Here is a 24876-nt window from a genome sequence, read left to right on the forward strand (position 1 = left end):
ACTCTACTAGGACTTGGGTCTCAAGTCGACCTCCCACCCATATCCTTCTCTTGGCTAGAGTCCGAAGTGGAACTAGATCATGGTATTCTATGATAGGCTCAGGAAGTCGATCCAACACGACCTGCTCAGCTCCAACTCGCACTCGTGGAGCCGACACGTGAAATACATGATGTATTCGCTCCACGACCTGGTATGGACCGAAGTAACGGTGAGCTAATTTTTGGTTGGGCACCGATCGAACTGAAATTTGGTGATATGGTTGTAGTTTGACAAAGACCCAATCTCCTACAGCAAAAACTCAATCTGTGTGTTTGCGATCATAAATTTGACGCATCAGATTCTGAGCTCGAGTTAGATTTAGCTTCAATTTCCTGAGTTGCTCATCCCGCTCCATTAGAGTTTCTTCTACTTCTGTCCTCTCTAAACTCGTTCTGGAAGATATGCCATAAGAGTGGATGGTGGTCTTCCATAGACAGCTTCAAAGGGTGTGACACCAGTAGCGGAATGGTGGCCAGTGTTGTATGCCCACTCCACCAATGGGAGGATTTCTAGCCATTTTCGTGGTTGCTCGCTAGCGTAGCAATGCAGATATTGCTCCAAGCAATGATTAACTCTTTTAGTTTGCCCATCAGTTTGAGGATGATAGGCGGAGCTCATCTTCAACTCGGTCCTTTGAAGAGGTGCCATTTCAGTCCAGAACTTGCTAATGAAGATAGGATATCGGTCGGACACAATAAAGCATGGAACCTCATCGAGACAAACCACTTCACGTTATAAAGCTTCCTCCGTTGTCCGAGCCGTGTAAGGATGACTTAGAGTAATGAGATGCACGTACTTGCTGAGGCAATCAACCACAACCATGATCACATATTTTTTTTCGAATCGTTGGTAGGCCTTCGATGAAATCAAGTAAGAGGTTCTCCTAGAATTGATCTGGTATAGGTAGGGGCTGTAGCAAACCAGCGGGCTTGGTTGACTCAGCCTTGACCCGTTGGCATGTATCACAAGCCTTGACATAGGCTCACGTATTCTTCTTCATCCCTATCCATCTACAGCTGCGTTTAAGATGAAGATAAGTTCTAGTCATACCTTTATGGCCGGCTGCTAGAGAGTCATGAAAGTAGTTGACTAAAGCTCTTCTAAGTTTAGCATTTGTAGGCACCATAATGCGCCCTTGGATCAGAATCAGACCATCCCTCATGGTGTGGTCCGGTTTAGCTTGATTTTGCTCAATTTGAAGTTTGATCTTCTGGAGCTCTGAGTATTCTTTGGTGGCAGTCCTAATTCTGTCCAAGAGAGGAAATGTTGGACCAAACAAGGTTGCTAGTTCAGCCAATTCTAGTTGTCTTGATAGAGCATCTACAACATCATTTTTGCTGCCCTTCTTGTAGGCCAAGTCGTATTTGTACCCAAGTAACTTGGCTAACCATTTTTGCTATGCTGGAGTATAGATTCATTGTCCTAGGAGGTATGATAGCGATCGCTGATCGATGCACACAATGAAGCGATGCCCAAGTAGATAAGGTCTCCACTTCTCAATTGCATGAACCACAGCTAACATCTCGCGCTCATAGGTGCTGAGATGGCGCAATCTCTTCGATACATCAAAACCGCTCCTAGACCTGTCCTCGATGCATCACATTTCACCACGAAGGTCTTAGTGAAGTCGGGTAAGGCAACCACTAGTGCACTTGTCATAGCTCGTTTCAATTCCAAAAATGCAAATTCAACTTTTTCACTCCAATTGAGCCCATTCTTGCGCAGGAGTGCAATCAAAGGTGCCGCAATCCATCCATATCCCTACACGAACCGTTGGTATTATCCGATCAGACCAAGAAACCCTCTAAGCTCCTTGGGTGTTCTCGGCTTAGGCTAACTCACCATGGCCGTAATCTTCTCCGAATTTGCCTCTACAGCATTGGCTGAGATTATGTGGCCCAGATAATCAACTCAAGGCTAAGCCCAGGTCCATTTGCTACTCTTGATTCATAGGCCATGCGAGTCCAGGATCTCCATAATTGTGTGTAGGTGGTCCATGTGCTCCTCTCGGATTCTACTATAGATGAGAATATCATCAAAGAAAACTAGAAGCTCCTCAATGATCGAAATAGAGTCTGAAAAGTTGTCTTATGAACGTCTTCTGCTCATACTCGGATCTAGTGGTATCCTGCCGCACGATCCAATTTGATGAAGATGGTTGCACCCACCAACTCACCTAGGAGCTCCTCAATGATTGGAATAGGGTACCGATCTTTGATGGTGATAGAGTAGAGGGCGCGATAGCCTACATAGAACCGTCATAAATTGTCCTTGCGCACAAGAAGTACTGGTGAAGAGTAGGCACTATGGTTCGGTTGGACGATCCTTTGCTCTAGCATCTCACGTACTAGCCTTGTGATTGCCTCCTTCTAAGTGTGAGGGTACCAGTATCACATTATATATGTGCATCACCTACCTTTATAATCTACACATATTTTATATATATAACATGAAAGACTTTTATAATCTATGTGTTTACATTACATCTGATCTCTAGATTATTTTTCAAAATATTTCGATCATCAAAGAACAAGATGAAAGAGATGTTTAATGGAGAAATTATCTTCTAGGATTGCCAAATGATATTTTAGAGGAGAAAGAGTATTTGAATTGTTAGTGATAAAAATAGAAGATGAAAAAAGAATGAGAATAAGGAGGAAAAAGATAGGGAATAGATATATGAGAAATAACGCTAAGAAGAAGGAGGACACGATAGTCTTTTTTTAGTTTGTTAAGTCTAAATTAGTAAATAAGGTAATAAGATAATTTTGCGGGTAATAGCTCTGTTGTTTTACGATACAACAGTCCTTTTGAGATTTGTTAGGAGTAAATTAGTTAAAAAAAGGTTTGAAATTGCAATTGGATAACTAGTTGCCTATTTCTGCCAATTTGACAATCGAGGGGCTTTTTGCATATTTTTTTCGTTTCCTTTAAACCAATTACTTAACCGGAGGAACCCATCCTCTTTTCGTCTCCCAAGTTGGTACACAACCATCTCTAATGGCGATGGAGGGAGAAGAGATAGTCGTGATCCACTCGTGGTCGGCTCCCAGATCCCTCAGCACCAGTCTCATGTACTCCTTCGCCCAGGTCTCACTTCTCTCTCTCTCACTCGTTCTGTATGCTCTTCTTCTGTTCTTTTTCTTTTCTGTGTTACAAATGTACATCTTTGAGACCTTGCATCCATTAGTGCACTTCATGTGTTTGCTGATTAGTCCCATTTGATTGGTTATGCGAAATCGCTGGTCAGTTGTTTGCTTGCTTGCCCACTAACACATCCCAAATATGGGATGGTTGATTCTTGTCGAGTATAGAGTAGACTTGTGATGTCTCTCTCAGGTGTTGATACTAGTTGAAGTTTGAGGAGGCATTTCCTTTAGAAATCAAAATATGGTGTTGAGATTTAGAGAAAAAGAAAAAAGGAAAAAGAAAAAGAAGGAGAGAGAAGGTCACATGTTGCATTGGATGTCTCTTACTTGACAAGTTTTAGACCTGTGAAGCTATCCTTGCTTACTTTCAGTATTGGATTGATCGATTAACATAGACAGGACTAACCTAGCTTGTTTCTTGACTTGATCATTTCATCTATTTACCTAATGGCAACTTGAAAAGGTACTCTGTTTTGCAAGTCTATAGTAGGATGCTTAAAGGATTAGCATTTATTATTTCAAAGTTAAGCTTCCAAAAAGAGGAAATTCTTTTTATTTTTTATTTTTCTGCATTACATGCTTTTTTGGCCTTATACTTTTATAAAAAGTACATATTGCTGCTGTAGTAATTTCTTAAATAAATTTTATTGGTCAATTTCGGAGTAACTTGAGATGCTTCTTTTAGACTGGTTTTGCATTTGCAGTTGCATTATCCTGATATTCTGATATGTTTCAGAGGGATGATACAGAGGTGCTAGATGAACCTCTCTATGCAAATTTCTTACAGGTTACGGGTGTTGAAAGGCCTTATCTTGATGAGCTTCTGTCTAAAATGGTAAGTTGATTAGTGAAGAATTTAATAGATTAAGCATCCGCCCATTAATTGTTATGCATGTTCGTAATTGCTATATAGGAATTCCTGTTCCATGATATTGCTCGTCTAGAGATAACAACCATCAACAATTTCCACCTTCTTTGTGGCTCTTTGCATTCAAATTCTTAGATTGTCATAACTAGTGTTTTCTATAGTCAAAATAAATTACGTCATTCCTTCTGTTGTTATTATGCCTTCTTCATTCATTCTTAACAAATGATCTTACCTTATTGGTGAGTTGCACAACAGTTAGTAATTATTTTTATCATTTACTTTCCTCATTTTGAACTTTTTTATCCTGATGTAGGATCCTGATGGAAATAAGGTTGTCAAGGAGGTTATTTTTGGTCCTGGAGAGAAGAAATATCGTTATTGCAAGGTGATTTTTTTTAATCTTAATTTGAACACAATGTAATGCAAATTGCATTTTGAGTAAATCTGATTCACTAAGAAGTATGGAAGTTATTATGTCCCATTATAATTACTTAACATATTAAAACTTTCCCCCTTGGAATAATATGCTCATTGGCTATAATAAACTCAATATGTTTTCAAGGCACCGTTTTTTTTCCTAGTTCACTTATATTGCAAGTATAACTTCATCTTGAACAGAGTTTCTTAGCACAACGAAGCAAATGCTCTATATGAACTTAGAGAATCTTGTTATCTACGCAACATAGAAAGTTTATATAAACTTAATTGACTAAGTAGGGAAGTCATTCAAATGAAACTGTCGGTTCCTTTTATTATCACGAGGTACTTACAAGAATTATTGTTCTAGATGCACTTGGCCTGTAGGCCTTCTCGGCATGACATGTATCCTGGCATATGACGCGCTAAGTTGGTGTGCCACTGACACACTTAATGGCCTCAACATACCTAGAAAACAAATTGTGTTAGCAAAAGTCTACCAAGACTCGAAGGGTCAAGTTCGCTTTGCAGACTAGTACCACCTGATCGCCATTCTCTAAGTGAAATGATGCAAGCTAGACTTTCTGGTGGTTGGAAGTGCCATGAGATGAGAAAAACTGCTATGCTAGGTAGGTCCAGTTTAGCAAGTCCCCTTCTGATAATTTTGGGAAATCTAGCTTGACGGTTCGAGCTTGAATTCCCAAATATGGTCTGTCATCAGGAGCCGGATGGCCTCGTTGTGGATGCTGGTCATATGGGTCATGGGTCCATGAGTCTGGCTCGTGTCGTGTTCGGGCTGCATGCAGGTTTGGTTCAATCAACTGATGCGGGCTCATCGGGTCATTCCACCAGTCATCCTTTGGCTCGTACTCGGGCTCAAAATCCTGCTCACGAGTCCCAAACTGAGTCATGCGAGGTGGTCGAATCGGTTTGCGAAAATTCAGCCTACTTCGAGAAGTGTGCACTTCATCCCTTCCACAATTTTGCCCTAACCATATCCCTAGGGCCGAATTATTGTTTTGGCCTATGGGTGCCGCCAGGTCGCTGTAACCTCGGTGGCAGCTAGGCAGGGTCCCTAGCTGGTGGCAATTGGTTTTCGGCGGATGCTCGCAATTGGCGATGGAAGAAAATTGTTGATCTCGGGCTCAACTTGCTGCATGGGCAGCCATGGCATGTCTCCGCCGGTCTTATCGGCCTCTGGTGGTTGTGGTTGGTATTCAGGGTCCCAATGCAATGGGGATATTTCACAATGAAGGTGGTCATCAAGTTTGGCCACCCGTCAACTACGATTGCAGCGACCACCATTGGCTTTGGCCCTCATGTAAGGGAAGTCAGCCGTGGCCGTCGATGGTCGCGAAAGGGAGGGAGATGAAGTAGGGTACCTCAATCACCAGAAGGAGTCGTTATTGCGAGGGGGAATCATTGTTGCGAGGGGTAGTCGCTACTGAGGGAGTTGCCGTGCGAGGGAGGGGAGGGGAGGAAGCTTTCATCGCCGGTGCGTGAGGGAGGAGGGAGGGAGGCTTTCGTCATCGGCGTGTGAGGGAGGCAGGAAGGTTTTTGTCGCCGTCGACGCGTGAGAGAGAGAAGGGTTTTTTTCGGCTAGGTCACGAGAGAGAGAAGGGAACGAGAGAGTTGAGCGTCTGAGCGATATCGGGTTAGTTAAATACTAACGGGTCAATTATGGGTTTTAAATGAGTTTTATTTGTAGACTCGACCCGTTTAACTTAAACAAGTCAAAAATGTATCCCGCCGTATTTCGCTGTATCTCCATCGTACCGGATAATTAAAATTAATTATTTTAAATTAGATACTTTTTTAGCTATATTGAATACGTATCGGGGCCGTATCGGTATCCGATACGTATTTGATACTGGTACGGAGGCCTAAATGAAGTATCTGTGCTTCATAGGATGGAGCTGATTGCATTAGTCGTGAATTTGCTACAGCGTGGAAGGCCATCGATGACAGTCTTTTGGTCGGCGTTCGTGCGAACGGTGGCCATGGCTCAGGTGTGAAGGACCTAAGGAAGAGATTGGCGATAGTGGTTTGGGCCGAAAGCTCGTGAAACGACGCCGGTGGAGAATTAGGGTTTCGGACCCTAGTTTCCACTGTAGCCATGTAAGATGATGTCAGGGCTATTGCTGGGGTGTGCTTCGAGATCATTGCAGTGTTAGGGTGGGTTTGTAGAGATGGCAGGGGCTCCACCCGCGGTGGAGGAGGTGCCTTTGCTGCGATTGGTGATTCCTTCCATCATCTTCTCGGTTTGGCATTATTTATTATGAAGGCGATTGTTCCATTGCGAGTGGTGGCGGTGGGCGGTGGTGCTGTGTCAGGAGAGCCTCTATCAAGGCTTGCAGCTACTTGTCGAGCCGTTTGGTGCTCTCTATGGTAGATTTTATGGCTTCCCTAGTTAGATCTTTCAAAGTCTCCATTGATTCGATTAGCATCTTTGCCCACACGAGTGGTTCATCAATGGCGGTGGCCTCAATGAAGCTTCCACAGGGATGGAGATGAGTTTTTGGTCTTCCGTGGCGGCGAACTCCTTTAGATTTGCTTTGGATCGCGTGTTTAACCGAGGAACTTTGGTTTTGATACTGTTGTTACAAATCAGATCTAGGCCAATCTGTTCGTAGAAAAAATCTATAATTTTTATTGGAGGTAGCTTCATGAGTCTCAGATCTAATAGTTTTGAAATGAAGTGATTCCAAGATCATGATAAAAAGATATGAAGGAAATAGTGGAGAAGGGTTGAAACCAGATAGAAACTGGTAAACTGACGATGCGGCGGTCATCTGAGAATGGTGGATGGCTGTGAGTTGAGGTGGTGGAGGTCGGTCATATGAGTAATTGGCTTGTGGAGGTAGAGAATGGCTAGGGTTTGGAGGTAGAATTAGGGTTTCTAAGTTAGATATACTTCTAGGAAAATAAATAGCTTGATTAAAAGGTTAAAAGAAAGATAAGAGATTGAATAAACCAATATTCTTTTCATGATGGTCCCAAGTAGACAACGACCACTCCTATTTATAGTAGAGACACGGTGGGTCGGACCCAACTTGCTCTACGGGGTTTATATACGTGAATTATTCGCTTTAATTTAATTTTAAAAACAATAAGCAAAAGCAACCAATTAAACTCAACTCGTCTTAACCTAACTGACTCGACCCTTGCTGTCAGATTGTATTAGACACCATCTTCAATTTAACTTAGATGAAGTTCCTTGAATCCAAGTGGATCTAATATTGGTCTAATTGACTTAATTAGACTAATTTTACTTTCAATTTAATTTGTTTATGTAATTGATCAATTGGGATCAACAATTGATGGTTATGGTTAGCTTATAGTGGGGAGGATATCCGCATTGAGTCAGTTGTAGTTTGGATTAGCTAATTAGGCTAAATATTACTAGATTTGGGTTAAATAGAGTCAATTAGAGTCCTATTAGGAGTTGAAGTCCTATTAGAATCATCTAGAATTGATTCTATAACCTATTTAAAGGGTTATGCAGATATTATATTTAAGTGTGGTGGAATACAATTTTTTAATCAAAATCTTTCTCTTTCGGTTCCTTTTTCTTCTCTCCTCTTCGTCTGAATTTTCTCTTTCTAACCTATCTCTTTTCTCTCTCCAAAATTATTTGATCCCTTCTCTCTTTCCTTGAAGTTTCTTTCTCAATCTTCTTCTTCAACCTAACCAAAATTTTAGGCGAAATGGGACAAAGCTATCGAGTCATGTAGATAAGAAAAAAAATTGAACAATATTTAAAGTATTCAAAATGTTAATGTAAAACTTCATTAACATCAACTAAGTTTTACATCTATCATGCTTATTAAATAATAAAATAATACTCATGTATGTAAATTTCACTAAAAAGTAAGTCCCGCAGAATTTTGTTTCGTAAAAAATGCTATATTGTTGCCTTATTGTCGATGTTCTTAAAATTTACATTATGTTGTTACCTATTTGTTTTTGTTATCTATAATAATATGGTTTGAAGCAATGCTTTTGAAAGCGGCCAGACCATCTTAGTGGGGCAGGGCATCAGCCACTCGCAAAGGGAGTACGTGACAATGGTTTGGTGGTTGGGTTGCACGATGAGCAGCGGGCAACGGCGACGGCTAGCTCCTTCTCCTTATTCTTCTTCTCTCTCTCTCTCTCTCACTAGCTACCACATGTCCCACTCACCCAATCTTTCCTCCCTCTAACTTCCAAAGCGCCTACATGGCAAAATGGATGCTGTGGCCGTGTTTCGACATGCCGGGGACATGGATACCCCGTCGACACGTGTCGGATATGCCGTCGAGTATCCAATAATTATAAAAAAAAAGGATACGTCGTGGACAAGCTCTCAAAACTCAAACCCTAAAAACAAGAAAAACCCAAATCGAAACCTACCTCAACGTCGACGAGCTCCTTCTCCCTCGACAACACTCTCGACGATCTCCTCCCTTGACAACGCTCTCGATGAGCTCTTCCTCCATCAACGACGCTCTCGATGAGCTCCCCTTCCCACTGAGGTATCTCTCTCTCTCTCTCTCTCTCTTTGTGGCTGAGTTGAGGAGTAGTGGGTAGGTGTGTGTGGGGAGGGAGGGGGAGGGGGGTAGGTGGATTCCTATTTTGATTAGTGGGTGGGTGTATTTTTTTTTAATTTTTTAATTTTTATACAGCACTACAACATAGCAGTGAGTAAAATTTAAATTATAAATAGTTTTATTTAGTGATTTAATCATTATGAGTTAGTGATTGACATGTATATATATAGGTTGATAATTTATAATTTTACATATATATATTATTTATTAATTTATTTATTGCCGTATTCTAGCTGTGTTCGTATCATATCTTTTTTAAGATTTGTTATATTGCCGTGTCCGTGTTTCATTGTCTCTAACTAATCATAGCCGTCATGCACCATGCATTAGATATATTTAATAAAATATGCACACACACACACGCACACACATATATAGACATATTTGTGAATTGTGATCTTTTCTTAAAAAATTAAAAATTATGGTTATAAATTGCACTAATAAAATTTTTATATACATATAATGTACTATATTAATATTTAGGGTTAAACACATTTTATTACTTTGTATTTATGTCCAAAATTATTTTACTCCCTTGTATTTTAAAAGGACTCAAATTAGTTATTGTCTTATGATTAAGATTGTTAATTTTTCTGTCAAATTTAACTGAGCACCATGACTATTTTGGTCATTAGCGACATTATCTCAAAAATATGCATGTCTTGTCTAAAAAACACGATAGAGATATTTTGGTCATTTTAGTACTGTTCAGTTAAATTTAATAAAACTAATGGTCTCACATTAATTATAAGTACAGATATTGGTTTGAGACTTTTTAAAATATAGGGGAGTAGAGGGTAAAGTGATTTTGGGTATAAGTGCAGATGATAAAATATATTTAACCCTAATATTTATTATATATCATATATACTTATTTTTAAGATGCTAGTCTCTCTTGACATATACCTTCTGCCTTGGTGCTAGGCGGTAGGATGACCGCTCGCAACCTACGATTACCTTTCAATACACTGGATCAAAGTTTCAATTTTAGTGTCAATCCCTAGAAAAAGATGGAACTTCTTAAAGTTTTGGTTTGTTTTGAAGTTTAGGATTAAAGAATAAAATTTTCAAGTTTCAACCTTTTTTAAATAATAAAAATAATAAAAACTCTAGGAAATTCTAAAAAATAACAGAAAATTAAGGAAATTAGCACTAAGTTTTAGAAATTACAGAAATTAAGGCAAACCACAAAAAAAATCTACTACTCATATTGTGAAGAAACAAATCAATAATCACTACCAATGGATGGAACTTCGTTGAGGATTATGTTTAAATTTTAGTGGCTGTTGCTATCCTCATGTCATTCTTATCACGTCGATGAAATAATATTGATGATGAGGACCAAACACAAAATATCTATCTTGTCAATCCTTCCATGTCGTGGGAAGAAGCAATTTATTGATGCTCTTGATAAGCATCCCACTCATTAGATTGAATACCACCATAATCTCTATAACTATAACTATGCCTCGACCCTTCCGAGTAGATATGACACGAAGAATCATTGGGAGCACAAGAACCCTAATATTGTCCATGTGCACCATATATATCACCTCCTTGACTTTCTCACTCCCTACTAAGATAAGTAGGTCTAGGTTGATCTCCTCCGTATCTAATTGACCTCTCCTGTGATGCAACATGATTATATGTTGATAGGATAGCTTTTGCAATGTCATTATTGTCGTCGTCCTTGACATCGTACTTGTATTCTCAGTTCCAGAATGGCTTGGCCCTACCCTTGCTTTTGCCTCTTGTAGTTGTAGGATGTTGACCAACTATGAATTATCTCTATCATCGAGAACTCTATCCTCTATCTATTTGATCTAAGGCATCAGTTGATCTTCATCATCAAATACATAATCCGGATCAATGAGGTTATCACTTTGTTCTCTCCTTTCTTTAAGTCAAATATTTTAATGACAAAATACTAGCTTTTCCAATTTCTCCATCATGAGTCTCTTTTGAGGCTTTGTATGGATCAGTAAGAAAGTTGTCCAATTTTGTTCACTTGATGAAAGTCATGAAACAGTTACAATTCAAAACTTAAATGTGAAACGAGATGCATTTTACCATGTCAGCAAAACTGTTGAACGGGATGACGACTTCTAAATATAAGTTGTTTTTCAGTTTAGCTACTTATATGAAAATTTGAAAATATCGAAATAAATTGCTAAGTCTTAGGAGAGAAATTTCCACATAAGTTCCAGTTCAACGACTTTCAAATAGAAATCATTGCATCAAAAAGCGACTTATGTGAAAATTTTTCTCCCAAGACTTAACAATTTACTTAATAATTTTCAAATTTTCATATAAGTCATTGACTTGGAAAATTACTTATATTTGAAAGTCACTTCCAATATAGTAGTTTTGCTGACGTGGCAAAACACACCTAGTTTTGAAGTGAATCATTAACGAAAAAAATAGCAGCAGACTTAAAATAGTCAAAAACTCAGTAAAGCTGCATATATTGTCCCTCCCTAGATCATGCACTTGTAGATTTCTCATGCATTGAGGAACCCTTTCTAGTGGCAAGTATTACTGTTTTTGTTCCTACTAGCTAGCCTATGTTTCATTTCTAATTCTCCTGAATTATACTTGGTTGGATTAGTATTCATGCCATTGACTTCACCAATTTATTTTGTGGGAAAAGAAAACACTATTCCTACTTGAATTCAGGTTCTTTAAGTTCGTGATCAAGATATAAGATTGTCTTATCAGCTAGTGTTGCATACTTAATGCTAGTAGGTTATATAACTGATATAATATGAGTTCTTGAAACTTAAATGTACTTCACTGTGTTCATATGAATGTGCAATTTCTGAACCTGTTTTACTAGTATTGGATGACTTACTCTTTTGTAACTCTTATCCTGATCTTGTCTACATGGAAGCTCTAATTTTCTTGTCCTATTTTCCCTATGTGTAGCACATGGCTAAACAACGTCTTCCTAACTTGACAAGTGATTTAATGAAGAAAGGAAAGCACTTCATACTGATAAGGAATCCTCTTAATATCTTGGTATGCATACAATGTTATTATTTTTCAATGTAGAATATCATTTATGTAGCTCTTAGGTCTTTTTCTTTGTAAATTTACTCTTCTTCATTGATGGTAATGTTGTCTGTTAGTGCTAAGCAAACACATTAAATATGAAATCTTAGTTTTCAAGGATTTCTTCCTGTCTTTGTTGTAAAGTTATTGCTCTCTCATTGTGCTTATATTAGATTTGTTCTTTTCCTTTTTATCATAGGATAGCCATTTCTCTTTTAAAGATTCTTTTGCTAGAATGAAATGAATACTATTCCATCCTTTGCCTGAGCCAATCTTCTCCTTTTCTTTTGTTGTTATTTTGCTTCTTCCTAAGTGCTTATGGTAAAATAGTGCTATGCTTGTCTTGTACTTATGTTGCGAAATATTTTGGTAGTAATACTTCACTTAGGCACCTTTTCCTTTGATCTGTTAATCATGATCAATTTGATTTTATCAAGTTAATTATCATATCGAAGAATGAAGAATCTAATTATAGATCTAAGTTCTAACTGTCATTAGCTATAGGCAATTAAGTTAGTCTCTGATATTTGTTTTCTTGATGAGTGAACTTTATAATTACAGATTTATTTAGAATCAGAACATAAATGAACACATTTGAAGATCTAGTTACACCCATGCGATTAAATTGGCTGGCTTACTATACAATCGGTGAGTGCTTATTAAGCATATTAACTCTTAGAATCAAAAGCTTCATATGATCACATTGTTAGATATTAAGAGAATATTCATTACTAGTGAAGATACAAAATCCACGTACATTCTTGTGTATTTGTATATTGTTGTAGTTATGGATGATCTATGTCATTTCATGTTGGTTTCGGTTTGATCAACTATCCTTTTTGAGACATAAAGCAGCATTAGAAGCTTCCTCTTCCCCTTTGGCCATGGATACATAGTTGCTGGTCGTTGTTACACTTTCTAACTTGTGAAGCTTCACCTATATCTGATTTTGTTTCCTTTCTTTTAGATTGCAACTTCCTTTGTAAAAAAACATCATAAATGCGCAAATTTATTTTATCATTTGGAGAATATTGGATTGTAGTATTGTACTCTTTGAAGCTTTCTTTCCTGTCAATACATATTACTCCTACTTGAGCTCTTTGTTAGTTACTGAAACTGAATCATGGTTTGCAAGTATCTTGTCAGCTATCATTTGACAAGATTGCACCATTATCTTTTCCTGTCAATACATTTTTATGCGGAAACTTTTTTTTTTTTGTTCAGACTAAATTCGATTGTACTGTTTTAAAAATTTCTTCTCTTTCAATACGTATTACTTCTACTTGTGCTCCTGGTTGCTTATTGAATCATGGTTTCCATATATCTTGTCAGCCATCATTCGACAAGGTTGCACCATTATCTTTTCTAGAGCTGGGTTTGGCAGGCCTTGTCTCCATATATAGTGAACTATGTGAGCTTGGAAATGCTCCACCTATAATAGATGCAGAGGATTTGCAAAATCATCCTGAGGTAAGTTTTATTTCCACCTGACATTGCTGCTAAATGATTATATACTAAAATCTGTTTTTTTTAATTTTATTTTTATTTTTATTTTTAGTTTCCCACCTATGATATTGACATCATGACAACTTAGATCAAGAACAACATATTATACCTTAGACATTATATGGTGAAATCAATTCCAACTTAATGGAAAGTGGCTATAAGCCTATAAGTATTGAGTCATATCCAGAATGCCTCACAGCTTATGATATCTTCCTATTCTACCTTTAGTAAAGTTTCCTATTTCTTGTAGAACTGCAAAACTGTATGTACAAGGTATAAATATAGCAAAAGGCTTCAGATCCAGTGGGAACTTTTGGGAGCTCATAGTAACATATATTCAACCAATTGCAAAAAAAATAATATAATAGATCCTAATCTTATGATAGAAATCTGTTTGGAGATGATCTTGTGACTAGGAAATACAAATACTTCATACTAGGAAAATCCACCAAAGGAATCTCTAAGTTTGAAAGAATTTTAGATGTTTCTTTTGCTGTCTTGTGCCATCGGTTTGAACGGACCTATCTTGGTTCGCACCAAACTTATATACCTTTAGTATTCTGGGCTGAAGTGTGCCACAGTTTGCATCGACCAAAGCTCAGTTCGAATTGAGTTTTGTATATTGCTAAATTTTGCTCTTTTGGTCTTTGTTCTTTGATTTCTTCGCATAGACAAGTTTTCCATAAATAGTGTGACTTGATCATACATTAAACCCTAGATTGTACAACATAAATACTAGTGTTTTGTGTCCACGAATTTGCCATTACAAACTATTACACTAACAATTAACAGTGAGATTTCCAGGTTGGTTGTTAGTCTTAACAACTGGGACTAGAGTTCCTAAATTTTCAGATTTCCTTGTCGTCTATTTCTCATTACATTTGCATTCCTGTGCAGGCTGTTTTGCGTGGACTTTGTCAGGATTTGAGTATTCCCTTTCAGGCATCAATGCTCAAGTTAGTGAACAATTAGTTTAAAAAAGAAGCATAGCTTGTATTTCAGATTTCATTTTTAATTGTTTTGGAGACTTAATATAATAAACAGAATATAGTATTTAACTATTTATCATTTCTAAACGATTTTATGGTTTCATTATGATTATCATGGAAAGTGCATCTGCTAGCACAGGGAAACTTGGTTAGCTCTGTTCAGGATTTGAGCATTACTTTTTAGGCATCAATGCTTTAGTTAGTGAACAGTTAGTTTGATAGAAGCATAGCTTGTATGCTTGCAATTCAGATTTCTTTTTTTAATGTTTTGGGGGCTTAATATAATCCATGGAACACAGTATTTACATTTCTAAATGATTTTACGGTTTCATTATGATTAGCATGAAAGGTGCATCTGCTAGCACAGAGAAACCTGTTTAGCTTTGTTCAGGATTCATATTTTTTGTCTCCTTGAGTCAATATTTAAAGTGCTTGAACTGAATAATTTAGGCTAGAGAATTGGAGTTAGCAAGTTACTCATTTATTTAATTGCATGAATCTGCACTACAGGAATCAAAGTAATGGAACAATTTAAGTTGTCTTCATTCTGTGTTTTATTTTATCTGGCTACATGTATGGCAGGTGACCAAGATAGAGGCCCAGAATGACTAATCTATCATTTGACATTTCATAGGCAGGGTTGTTGCTTCTTCTGTTTATTGAGTACATTGTACGTTAAGGTATGTCCTGTACAGTTGTCTAAGCGATTGGTATAAACCAGAAGTATGTATTAGAAAGACAATTTAGTATCGGCACTATGCAGAAGAAAACCAAAGAATGAAATTACACAGTGAGAAATTAAAGGTGAAGCAGCAAGCTATTTTACTTCAACATCCTCTCTTGAAGTAAGTTGTTGGCACCAATACTAGGGCGTCTCAGTCTATAGACCTCCTCATTAAAAAAAAAATAAAGAGGAAAAACTTTGGTGTATTATGGATATCATGCCATATAATCCTATATGAATTAGGTGTCTTTCATACCACCTATGGTACTGAAAACCATGGATGGCTGTGCCATTAATGGCACGGCACTTGGCATGGGGTGTGCTAGTGGCACAGTGCGTGCCGACCGGCACGCCTGTCGTGCCGAGCTGTGCCGGGTTGGCACGGCTGTGTGCCGTTCGGCACAGCCCCGTGCCAGTCATTGTGCCATATGGAGCTATTTTTTTAAAATTTTTTTCTATTTTCATCAGTTATTATCAAATTAACTGATCAATTGATCATTTAGAAGGCTTAGATGAAATTAATGATAATGAGACTAGAAATTATAATGATGATGATGGTGATAGTGATAATAACGAAACTCAGTTTGGTAGCAGTGATAATAGAGATGAGACATACATCTCTATTACACAACATTTTCATAGAGATATTCTTTTTACAGAGGACTTGAGTTTGTAGTTAGCAGGACATTAGGAGAGATGTACCCATAGGATGATATAAGTTCATCATAATTACCATCATATCAATCACACTCACCAGAGCTAGAACACCATTATTATACTCAATATCTACCATCTATATATGCTTATGGTGTGTCTATACCTATGTCGGTGCCGTTCATTTCCGTGCATGTTCAATATTCATATCATATCATATCATAGGAGAATTATAAAATTTCTATTTGTATGAAGGCTATGTAAAACGTTACAATGAGCAATACTATCAGTGAATGAATTTTATAATATATTGGCAGTATTTAATGCAACATTCTCGTGTTATTCTTATGCTGACAAATAAAATATTTGATTATCTTCGTCATTTTATGTTTAGCTAGATATTAATTTTAATTATTAAACTATTAACAATTAATATTATGTGTTCAATTATATTATGAAGTGTTCAATCATTAATATTATTTTTAATGAATGTCTTCAATTATAGTATGTGTTAAATAATATTTATATATAACTATTACTTTATCTTTAATAAATATGTCATTTACAAAAATAATCTAAAGATAAAACATTATAATATATGTTTTAAACTTTTAATATATATATTTCAACTAAAAACTAAAAATTGATATATTGAAAACCGAAAAACATCTTTAAATATCCTAAAAAGTTTATTAAAAGTATTTTAAATACGTGCCAGTAGCACAGCGGGGCGTGCCACTGGCACGGCGGGGTGTCACGCCCCGTGCCGACCGGCACGTGCCGTGCCGATGGTGGCACGGCACGGCACGTGCCACTGGCATGGCCATCGTTGCTGGAAACTCACATAGATAAGCTGCACAATCCATATCGTGCTACAGATGATGTTCATCTCCTGTGCCTTGTCATAAAAGTGCCTTATGAAGGGTGCTTTTGATCTTGGAATCTTTTTCCAAGCTCCACAAACTTAGTGGAGAGAAGTGTTGAATAGGTGGGGATTCACAAATCAACCTGTTCAACTCCGGGATAGCCTCAGTGGGTGCCATATGAAGGATTCTTTCATTTTATATCATGCTAGTCATATCTTGTTACAAACCCACAATATTGAGTGAGTGCAAGCAACTTGTCTACCTTTACATTGTTTAAACTAAAATGTAAACTGCTAGCCTTATGGTCAGTTGAAAAAATTTACTAGCATTTGAGGCTTTGACGCAGAAATATCATTGAGAACCAGGAGAGAGTAGGACATCTCAATCACTCACTTATGCTAGCTCAATTTAAAGCTACAATAAGCCATAGGTAGAACTGTAGAAGGATAAGCACCTAGGGCTAACCATTAGGCAAATGCTTAGAGCCTTAGACAATAGGAAGAATCAGAAATCAAGGTGGTTATGCAAAACAAAAAAAAATTAAACAATTAATAGATAAAAGTTAAAATTAACCATTAGAAATCCACAAGATTTGGTAAATCTAAACTGAGGTTGAAATTCATGACGTACTGAAATCCTAACATGATGAAAAACCAAGGCATGTACCTTAGCAGACTAACTGGGGCCTAGGGATGCTTCATGTAAGGTGAGTGGGTGGTATTGCAGTTGTTTTGAAACATTGATGTTTGGATTCATGCAGAATCATGGTGGTGTTGTGCCTGTTATGCTGTGGATTGATCTGCTAGTAGACAGGACTTGGAATCCACCTTGGCTATAGAATTATATTATTAAGGTAACTTGGGTTACTGATTATGGAGATCTTAGCATACTTGCTTATGCATACGAGGTGGTTAGTAAGGGAACATGGAGAACTATTAGAGACCAAAATTCCAAATATGGGTATCAGGATTGGCCACCTAAAAAAACAATGTACATTGGCCATATATACCGATTTGGTATTAGACTTTTTTTAATTATATAAAATTCTAAACATTATTTAAAAGTATAAAAAAATTTCAAAATTTTAGAAAAATGATAGAAAAATAAGAAAACAAGAATCACTCACATATAAAGCCTCAAATTGGAAAAAGAAATATTCACTTACTCAAACCTATGATAATTTTGAGCTAGATCTAGAAAATTTTTATAGTCGTCATTAGCATTATCACCATAAGTTTGTAAATATTGATACCTGGTCTGATATTTCAAAGATTGACGGGATCAAACTAGTCATGTCAAATGATTGCCTTTTTTGTCGTGTTTGAGAAGGATAATAATTAGCATATAAATCTTGTGATGACTCTAAATAATGAATAGTCGATGAATTATTGTCATATGGAGCAATATCTTGTAATATATGTACATTCTCATTTTTTGTTTTCAATCTTTATGTGTAGAAGGGACGATCTTACTAGGTTCATCATCAGGGTTATCACTAGTACTATTGGCTCTATTATTTCTCGCTATTGAACAACACGTACTAGCATCTACCCTCATTATTCTCACTCCTATAATGCCTTGTCGAACCAAGGATTGTCTCTATCATTTAATAATCTATCATCCACTTCTTTGATTTGTAGAGTCAAAGGATCTTTTTCATCAAAAGTATGATTTAAATTAATCAGCTGATTATTTTCTGCTTTGTTAAATTTCTCTTCCCAATCTCATACTATAATGGCAGAACACTAATGGTTTCAATCTCTTAATTGCCAATTTGTTATGTAATTTGGTGTGAATCGACGAGAGAGTGCTTTAATTCCTTTCATACTACGATAAAGATATAGTTTGACTTAAGATCTTCTTTGTAATTAATGTTAAATTTGGTGCCTCCTCACATCTAATTGTAACAAATTAGCAGTACTAAATTGTCTAGCTCTCAATCTATATCTCTTAACTTGAAATATATTACTGCATGTATTTTATAAGATATTGATTAGGTTGAAACTTAAAACAAGTAGTAATAAAATTATTTAATTGAATCATAACTTGCTTCTCTGTAGTAAAGGATTTGCTTATGAATGTCAAGCTCCAATCTATTGATTACCCTCTTAGTAACATTAGCGATTTTTCAGAGAATTGAAATCTTGGATTAAAGAAATACCTTATAGATATTGTAATATAAAATTTATAAGCAATCAAACTTCAAAAATACTTATACATTAAAGTGAATTAGTAAATTACAAACATGCCTACTAACAATACGTATATCTTGATGTAGCTGTTTTGTTATGTCCATAGCGTCATACAAGAAACCCATCTTAAATTTGTCGTCACTATCTATAAGTCGTAATATTTTAATAAGAGTCTTGAATAATGCAGTGGCAATTGTGATATTATTGCAAAATATATTTTCAAGAACCATGCTATTCGAAGTTTTGTCTAAACCACTTTATGTTTTTTAATTTTTATAAACCATCCTGTAATGTGAACATATGTATAATATCATTTTTGTTTCATATGATGCTTTCCAATGCCTTTTGAGACTAAGTATGATGATCTCTCTATCACTAATTATCTATCTAAGTAAATTAAGAATCCAGCCATGCTTATGTATAAAGTTTGTCAACTTTTGACCTCTATATGTCACTTTGTTAATTTTAGTTTTTCAACATGATATTAAGACAATGTGCAACATATGTCATCCAATACCAATATTGTCTATTCAGCATAAGTAATTTTCTAGCAACTTTAAAATTTGCTCCATTATAGATAACAAGTTGGACTACCCTTTTTTCACCTATTTTTTCTACTACATCATCCATTTGCTGAAAAATATAATTTGTATTTTAGAAATGAGTAGTGACTTCCACAGGCTTTAAAAATACTATCTCAATGCCTGAGTACACCTAGAAATTAATTATATTTTTCCTATTATATATAATCCACTTATTACACAACAGTGTACAACCAAATTTATCTTAATAATTTTTAAATATTTTAATGTAATTGTGAAGCTTATCTACCTTTGACTCGAGATTTTTAGTAGCAATATCATTTAAACTAAAAGAGTGAACATGAGCTCTGCTGATTGTATAGCATCCATTATAATAGGATAATAAAGACTATCAACTTAATTGAAAAGAATATAGTTGTAGAAAGCTAGGTCATCGATTGTTCTTTTGTTGTACTTTGAGAGTGAGCGGTATGGATCTGCAACAAGATACATCTTCTTGTATCTTGCTCAGGACCTCAAAGGAGGCTTGCATTAGTGAGGTTAACCTAGGTAGGTGTATGGTGGCAACCATCTCCAAACGTTGGATCTTGGTGAAAGCGCTTGAGATGGCGATGCGAAATATGTGGAAATGGAAAACTGATTGGAGGGCTAGGAGTGTTAGGGGCTAAGGGTGGAGTTTCCAAATGCTAAAAGAATGGAGGAGGTTGGGAGAGAAGGTTTTTGGTACTGCTTCATTTTCCTTTATACAATGGAATAGGGAAATGAGGGCTATGACGAAGAAAGGATTTAGTCTGAATTTGTCCTTTTGGTTTCCTTTTGCAATACAGGTGAGTTAAGAAGTTTTCACAATTCATTTCTTCTTTTGGTGTTCTGGATGTGGTTGATAATAGAACTCTAGTTAGTTGCAAAATCTAAAGATTGCTTGGTTGCGTGTGATGCTCATGATGCCCAGAGACTTTCTCAAACACTGAAGGTTTCTAACTTTCTATTGGTGGTTTAGTATATGAAGTGAAAATGTAGGTGGAGAAGGACCCTATTGCTAGTTCTGACTTCTTAGAAGTGCATTGTAATGGCTCCTTTCGGTGCCCACATGCACTCTCATGCGCTCACACGGCACGCTCAACGAACATGATAGGATGGACACAACCGTCACACAAAGATAAAACTATACTTAAGATAATCCATCCCAAAGATAAATCATACTATCATCTAAATAAGCATATTAAAATATGAATATTTAAATTCACAATTATACTATACTTTACATAATCTGGCAGGACCTACACAGGTCATGACAAACTATCATAAAACTGAGCTCTTTTATATGTAAACATCAATGAAATTTGTGGGAAACCCTAGGGAAATCTCCTTTGGAGGCCTGTTCTCATAAGAAGACCCATGTTTCCGGGTCTCAAAAGCTCTATGGTGCTCAGAAATTCCCTGCCAAAAAAGGGGTTTCTTCTAAAAGTAAGGAAGTTGTTGAACCTTGCATGGAAGACCAGAGAAGTGAAGTTAACACTGAGGTCTCAAAAGAAGATTTAGAGAATGTGACTGATTGAGAGGGTCTAGCAAGAGAGGTCTATCTTGGTGGAAATTAGAACTTGGGAGAAGATGTTGGAAGTGGAGAAGAAAGTTAAATTTGAAGGTATGGAGAATGTTGTGGAAGAAGAGGTGGACAGAGGGGATTCTGACAGTAATTGGCAGGTTGCTGTTCTTCCTGATGAAGAGGTGTTGGATATTCAAGCTCTTCAGTTAGTGGATTATCAGATGATTAAGGCAATAAGAAGAATATTATGCCAGCCTACTAGGAGTAGTATTAGGAATATTCTGAAGAAAGGTGATCACTTCAAGCACACTAATGATGTTGTGGAGCAAGCTGGACAAGTGTGAGAGCTTTGGAGATTTCGAAAAAGAGGTGTCTAAGAGTTGATTTGGCAAAGATCCTTCTTGATCGCCAATGCCATAATATAGCATTGTCGGTGAAGTATATGGATGCTGTTTGGACCTTCTCGTCTTCGTCCTCAAAACGCATGGCCTTGAGGTAGCGCTCTACATTCCATAGAAAGTTCTCAACTTCCTTGGCATCACACATGCCTTTGAAATAACGAGGTTTACGGATGCATGACCTGGGTATATCCCTCGCAGGCACACCTCCGCTTTTGACAGCCCTCTCAAGGAGAGCAATCTTGGTCTTGAGATCGTCAATCTTGTCAACCTTGGTCTCCAGCTTTTCTAAGTTGGTTGTTTCAGCCAACGCGTAAGAGAATGAGAGAAAGAGGTAAGGAATACTCACTTTTGCCATTGTAGTCGCCGTCGCCATCGCTCGCCAATCGCCGCCCGTCGCCCGTCGCTCGTCGTGGCCGTCGCTTCGTGCCCTAGCCCCCGAGAGAGAAGAGAGATCGAGACAGAGAGATCGAGAGAGAGAGAGAGATTGGGAGAGGGTTAAAAACTTAAGTTGTGGGTTCGGATCCGGATCGGCGATCGGCGACGAGGTCGATGGTGAGCGGCGATGCATTAGGAGGGGTGCCGTGCGGCACCCTCGTGCCACGTGCCGGTACGCCCGCCGGCACGCCCCGTGCCGGTCGGCACGACCATCCTTGGTTTCAGCAACTCTTTTATCTGTTCATCGAGCAAGCTCTACCCTAATCTCATGGAATTGATCTTTGAAAGCACTCATGGCAACTTGGACACTTTCCTACACAACTCGCATATTTTTTTCAAAGCCGATGTGAAGGTTCTCTAATAACAACATGGCGTCATATAGGGGCACACATCAATCCTCTATTGTGAACAAGCGATCCTCCAACGGTAGAAAATCCATTGTAGGCTCCTTCCTTGTTGTGATTGAAGTACTCATTTTAGGTGCAATGCCAAATTGTTGATAATGGCAACTTCAGAGGATGACATTCCTAGCAAATCACCGTTCTAATACCACTTGTTACAGACTTAGGCTTTTGTGGCCTGCGAGTCTGCAGCGCCCTATCTTCTTCACAAGGTAGGACGAGCCTTCTCCCAATTAGAGTTTGTTAGAGAAGAGAAGAGAGGCTGCAGGAATTGTAAAGACACTTTTATTATAATAATTTCAATATACATGCATTACATGTGGAGGGGCTAGCCCTTTATATAGAGGCAAAGGGGACACAACTACAAGTATAACAAGTATAAAAATGAGTGGTGGAGGGCTCAAGACAAATTGCTTGCCTTCCTGATCTGCTGCCCAGAAATATGCACACACTGAAGGCGGAGTGAGCTCCTCTCTTTCTTGCAACTTGTGATTAAGGCATGGTCCCATTGGTCCAATCTAGTAGCAAGGTCATTTCTTGGGTCAGAGAGGGCTGCAAGAAGGTGACTTGCTCTCTCTAAAGCCAACAAAAATTGCTGCAATTTGCTTTACTATTATCACTGCAGCAGCAGTTCAGCAGTAGATAAATAGGTCTCTCCAAATTACCTTGGTGTCTCTCATGGCCAACTTAGTCAAAACTTAGTTGGGCACTTGGGTTTGGGCCAAAATTTCAATTGAGTATGGCAATGGGCTGTGCCAATTGATACTTAAATCCTTCTCGTACACAATAATGCTTTGCTTTTCACAATTTATCGATTCTAAAGATTTTCTTTTCTCAAATCTAAAGATTTTCTTTTTTCCTTTTTGTCAATGTAGCATCATGCTTCCTCACTTTTCTAGTAATCAACCTTAAAGATAAAGAAAACTTATGTTTCTCAAATCTAAAGATTTTCTTTTTGTTGATGTAGTGTCATGTTTACTCACTTTAAGTATATTTATAACTTTATATAATTTACATGGAATTGTTGTCAGGTGGGAAGCTGGTCCAAAACAGTTTGATGGAATATGGGCTCCCTGGTGGTATGGAAGTGTGCACAAGTCAACAGGTTTCTCAAAACGTCATTCTTATCCCTTGGTAAGAATATCTTGATTACACAATTATGTTTTGTTTTATGAATATACTAGATTCATTCTATGGTGCTAGAGTTGGCCCTGTTGTCTGTTGCACTAAGCAGAAATCTTTAAAAACAATTTTATCTACTTATTTATTTAGATATTTTAGTTGTGTTGTTCTAGATAAAATCACATCATTTTTTATGAGATGGCAACTTATTTATTACTCTTTTATATGACCAATAATTGATGGGACAGCTTCCCGAAGAGAATATTACGTTATGTTTTGATACTGTTCATTTTATTAATGTGCAAACAAGATTGAAAAACATATTTAATTTGTTCTCGAAGTAAACTCTTCTTTTTTCTCTTTTTTTCCTGTGGTATAGAGTCACAATAGATTAGTGATTTTTCTTTTCAAAATTTTGGATGACTAATGTGAAGTTTAACAGGTAATATAGACGTCAGCCCACTTGATGATCCCAGAACTATTAAATCTTGGCCAGCCTTGGTTTATATTTCCATTCTAGTGAACATGTTATATTAAGTTTGTATTGTCAAATACCTTTTTCATTCTTTCATTGCCCTTTCATATGTGTCTTTTTGTTTCCAAGCTAGTATTGACATGAGAAATTATCTTGCACTCTTTTGCAGATATTTCCATCTGGCCTATTTGACTTGCTAGAGCAGAGCATGCCTTTCTACAACCTGCTTAAACGTCAAACTAGAAAAACAACATCTTTGCAACCTTCTTTACCTCTTCCTGGTCTTCCTGTCCCTGCCAATGAGAAAATTCTTGTTTGGGTTGATGATGAGCTCTTACCTCGTGATAGTGCAAGGGTATATGACAAATGACTACTATTGACAAACCTTGTATTCAAATTTATTTTTTCTTCAATATTAGTCTAACTATAATGCTGTGAAGGTTTCAGTTTTTGATTCAGTTGTACAAGGGGGTGATGCAGTGTGGGAGGGGCTCCGTGTGTATAGTAGAAAAATTTTTAAGCTTGATGAGCATTTAGATAGGTGTGTTGTTCCTAACTTTTTATAAGATGAGAAAAGTACACTTGTATGTCACACTGAATATGCTTTTCAGTTGTCACTTTTAATGTGTTCTTACGTTTTCTTGTTAGCTTTTTTCTTCCTCCGCCTGCTACAAGTCAGTTCCACCCTATTGATATGTTCTAGATTTAATTGGCTTTCTTTTTTCATCATAACAGATTGTCTGATTCTGCCAAAGCTTTGGCCTTCAACAATGTTCCAAATTGTGAAGCGGTACTCCTAAAATTCACTGCTTTATATTTTTAATGTTACTCTAAACCTTGACCAGAAACATGCTGTAATATGGATATTACAATTTATGATTGTAACTAAACGGTACTTTGGCTCAAAAAA

At 37.2% G+C, this 24876-nt stretch overlaps 1 protein-coding gene across 1 annotated transcript in view; it reads left to right on the top strand.

Moving 5' to 3' along the window:
* The first annotated feature begins 2933 nt into the window (after positions 1–2933).
* The window catches only part of LOC140791211 (branched-chain-amino-acid aminotransferase-like protein 2), a 51339-nt gene continuing 29396 nt past the window's right edge, over positions 2934–24876 (top strand). Inside the window, exons 1-10 of the mRNA XM_073141632.1 lie at positions 2934–3129; positions 3925–4023; positions 4370–4441; positions 11988–12080; positions 13446–13583; positions 14517–14575; positions 23401–23503; positions 24136–24321; positions 24407–24507; positions 24702–24756. Coding sequence (XP_072997733.1) covers positions 3040–3129; positions 3925–4023; positions 4370–4441; positions 11988–12080; positions 13446–13583; positions 14517–14575; positions 23401–23503; positions 24136–24321; positions 24407–24507; positions 24702–24756 — 996 coding nt within the window. The 5' untranslated portion in view covers positions 2934–3039. The remainder of the gene's footprint in view (positions 3130–3924; positions 4024–4369; positions 4442–11987; positions 12081–13445; positions 13584–14516; positions 14576–23400; positions 23504–24135; positions 24322–24406; positions 24508–24701; positions 24757–24876) is intronic.

The sequence above is a fragment of the Typha latifolia genome, chromosome 6 (genome assembly GCF_019914945.1).
Source record: "Typha latifolia isolate L0001 chromosome 6, TyphaL0001v2, whole genome shotgun sequence".
NCBI classification, from domain to species: Eukaryota; Viridiplantae; Streptophyta; class Magnoliopsida; order Poales; family Typhaceae; genus Typha; species Typha latifolia.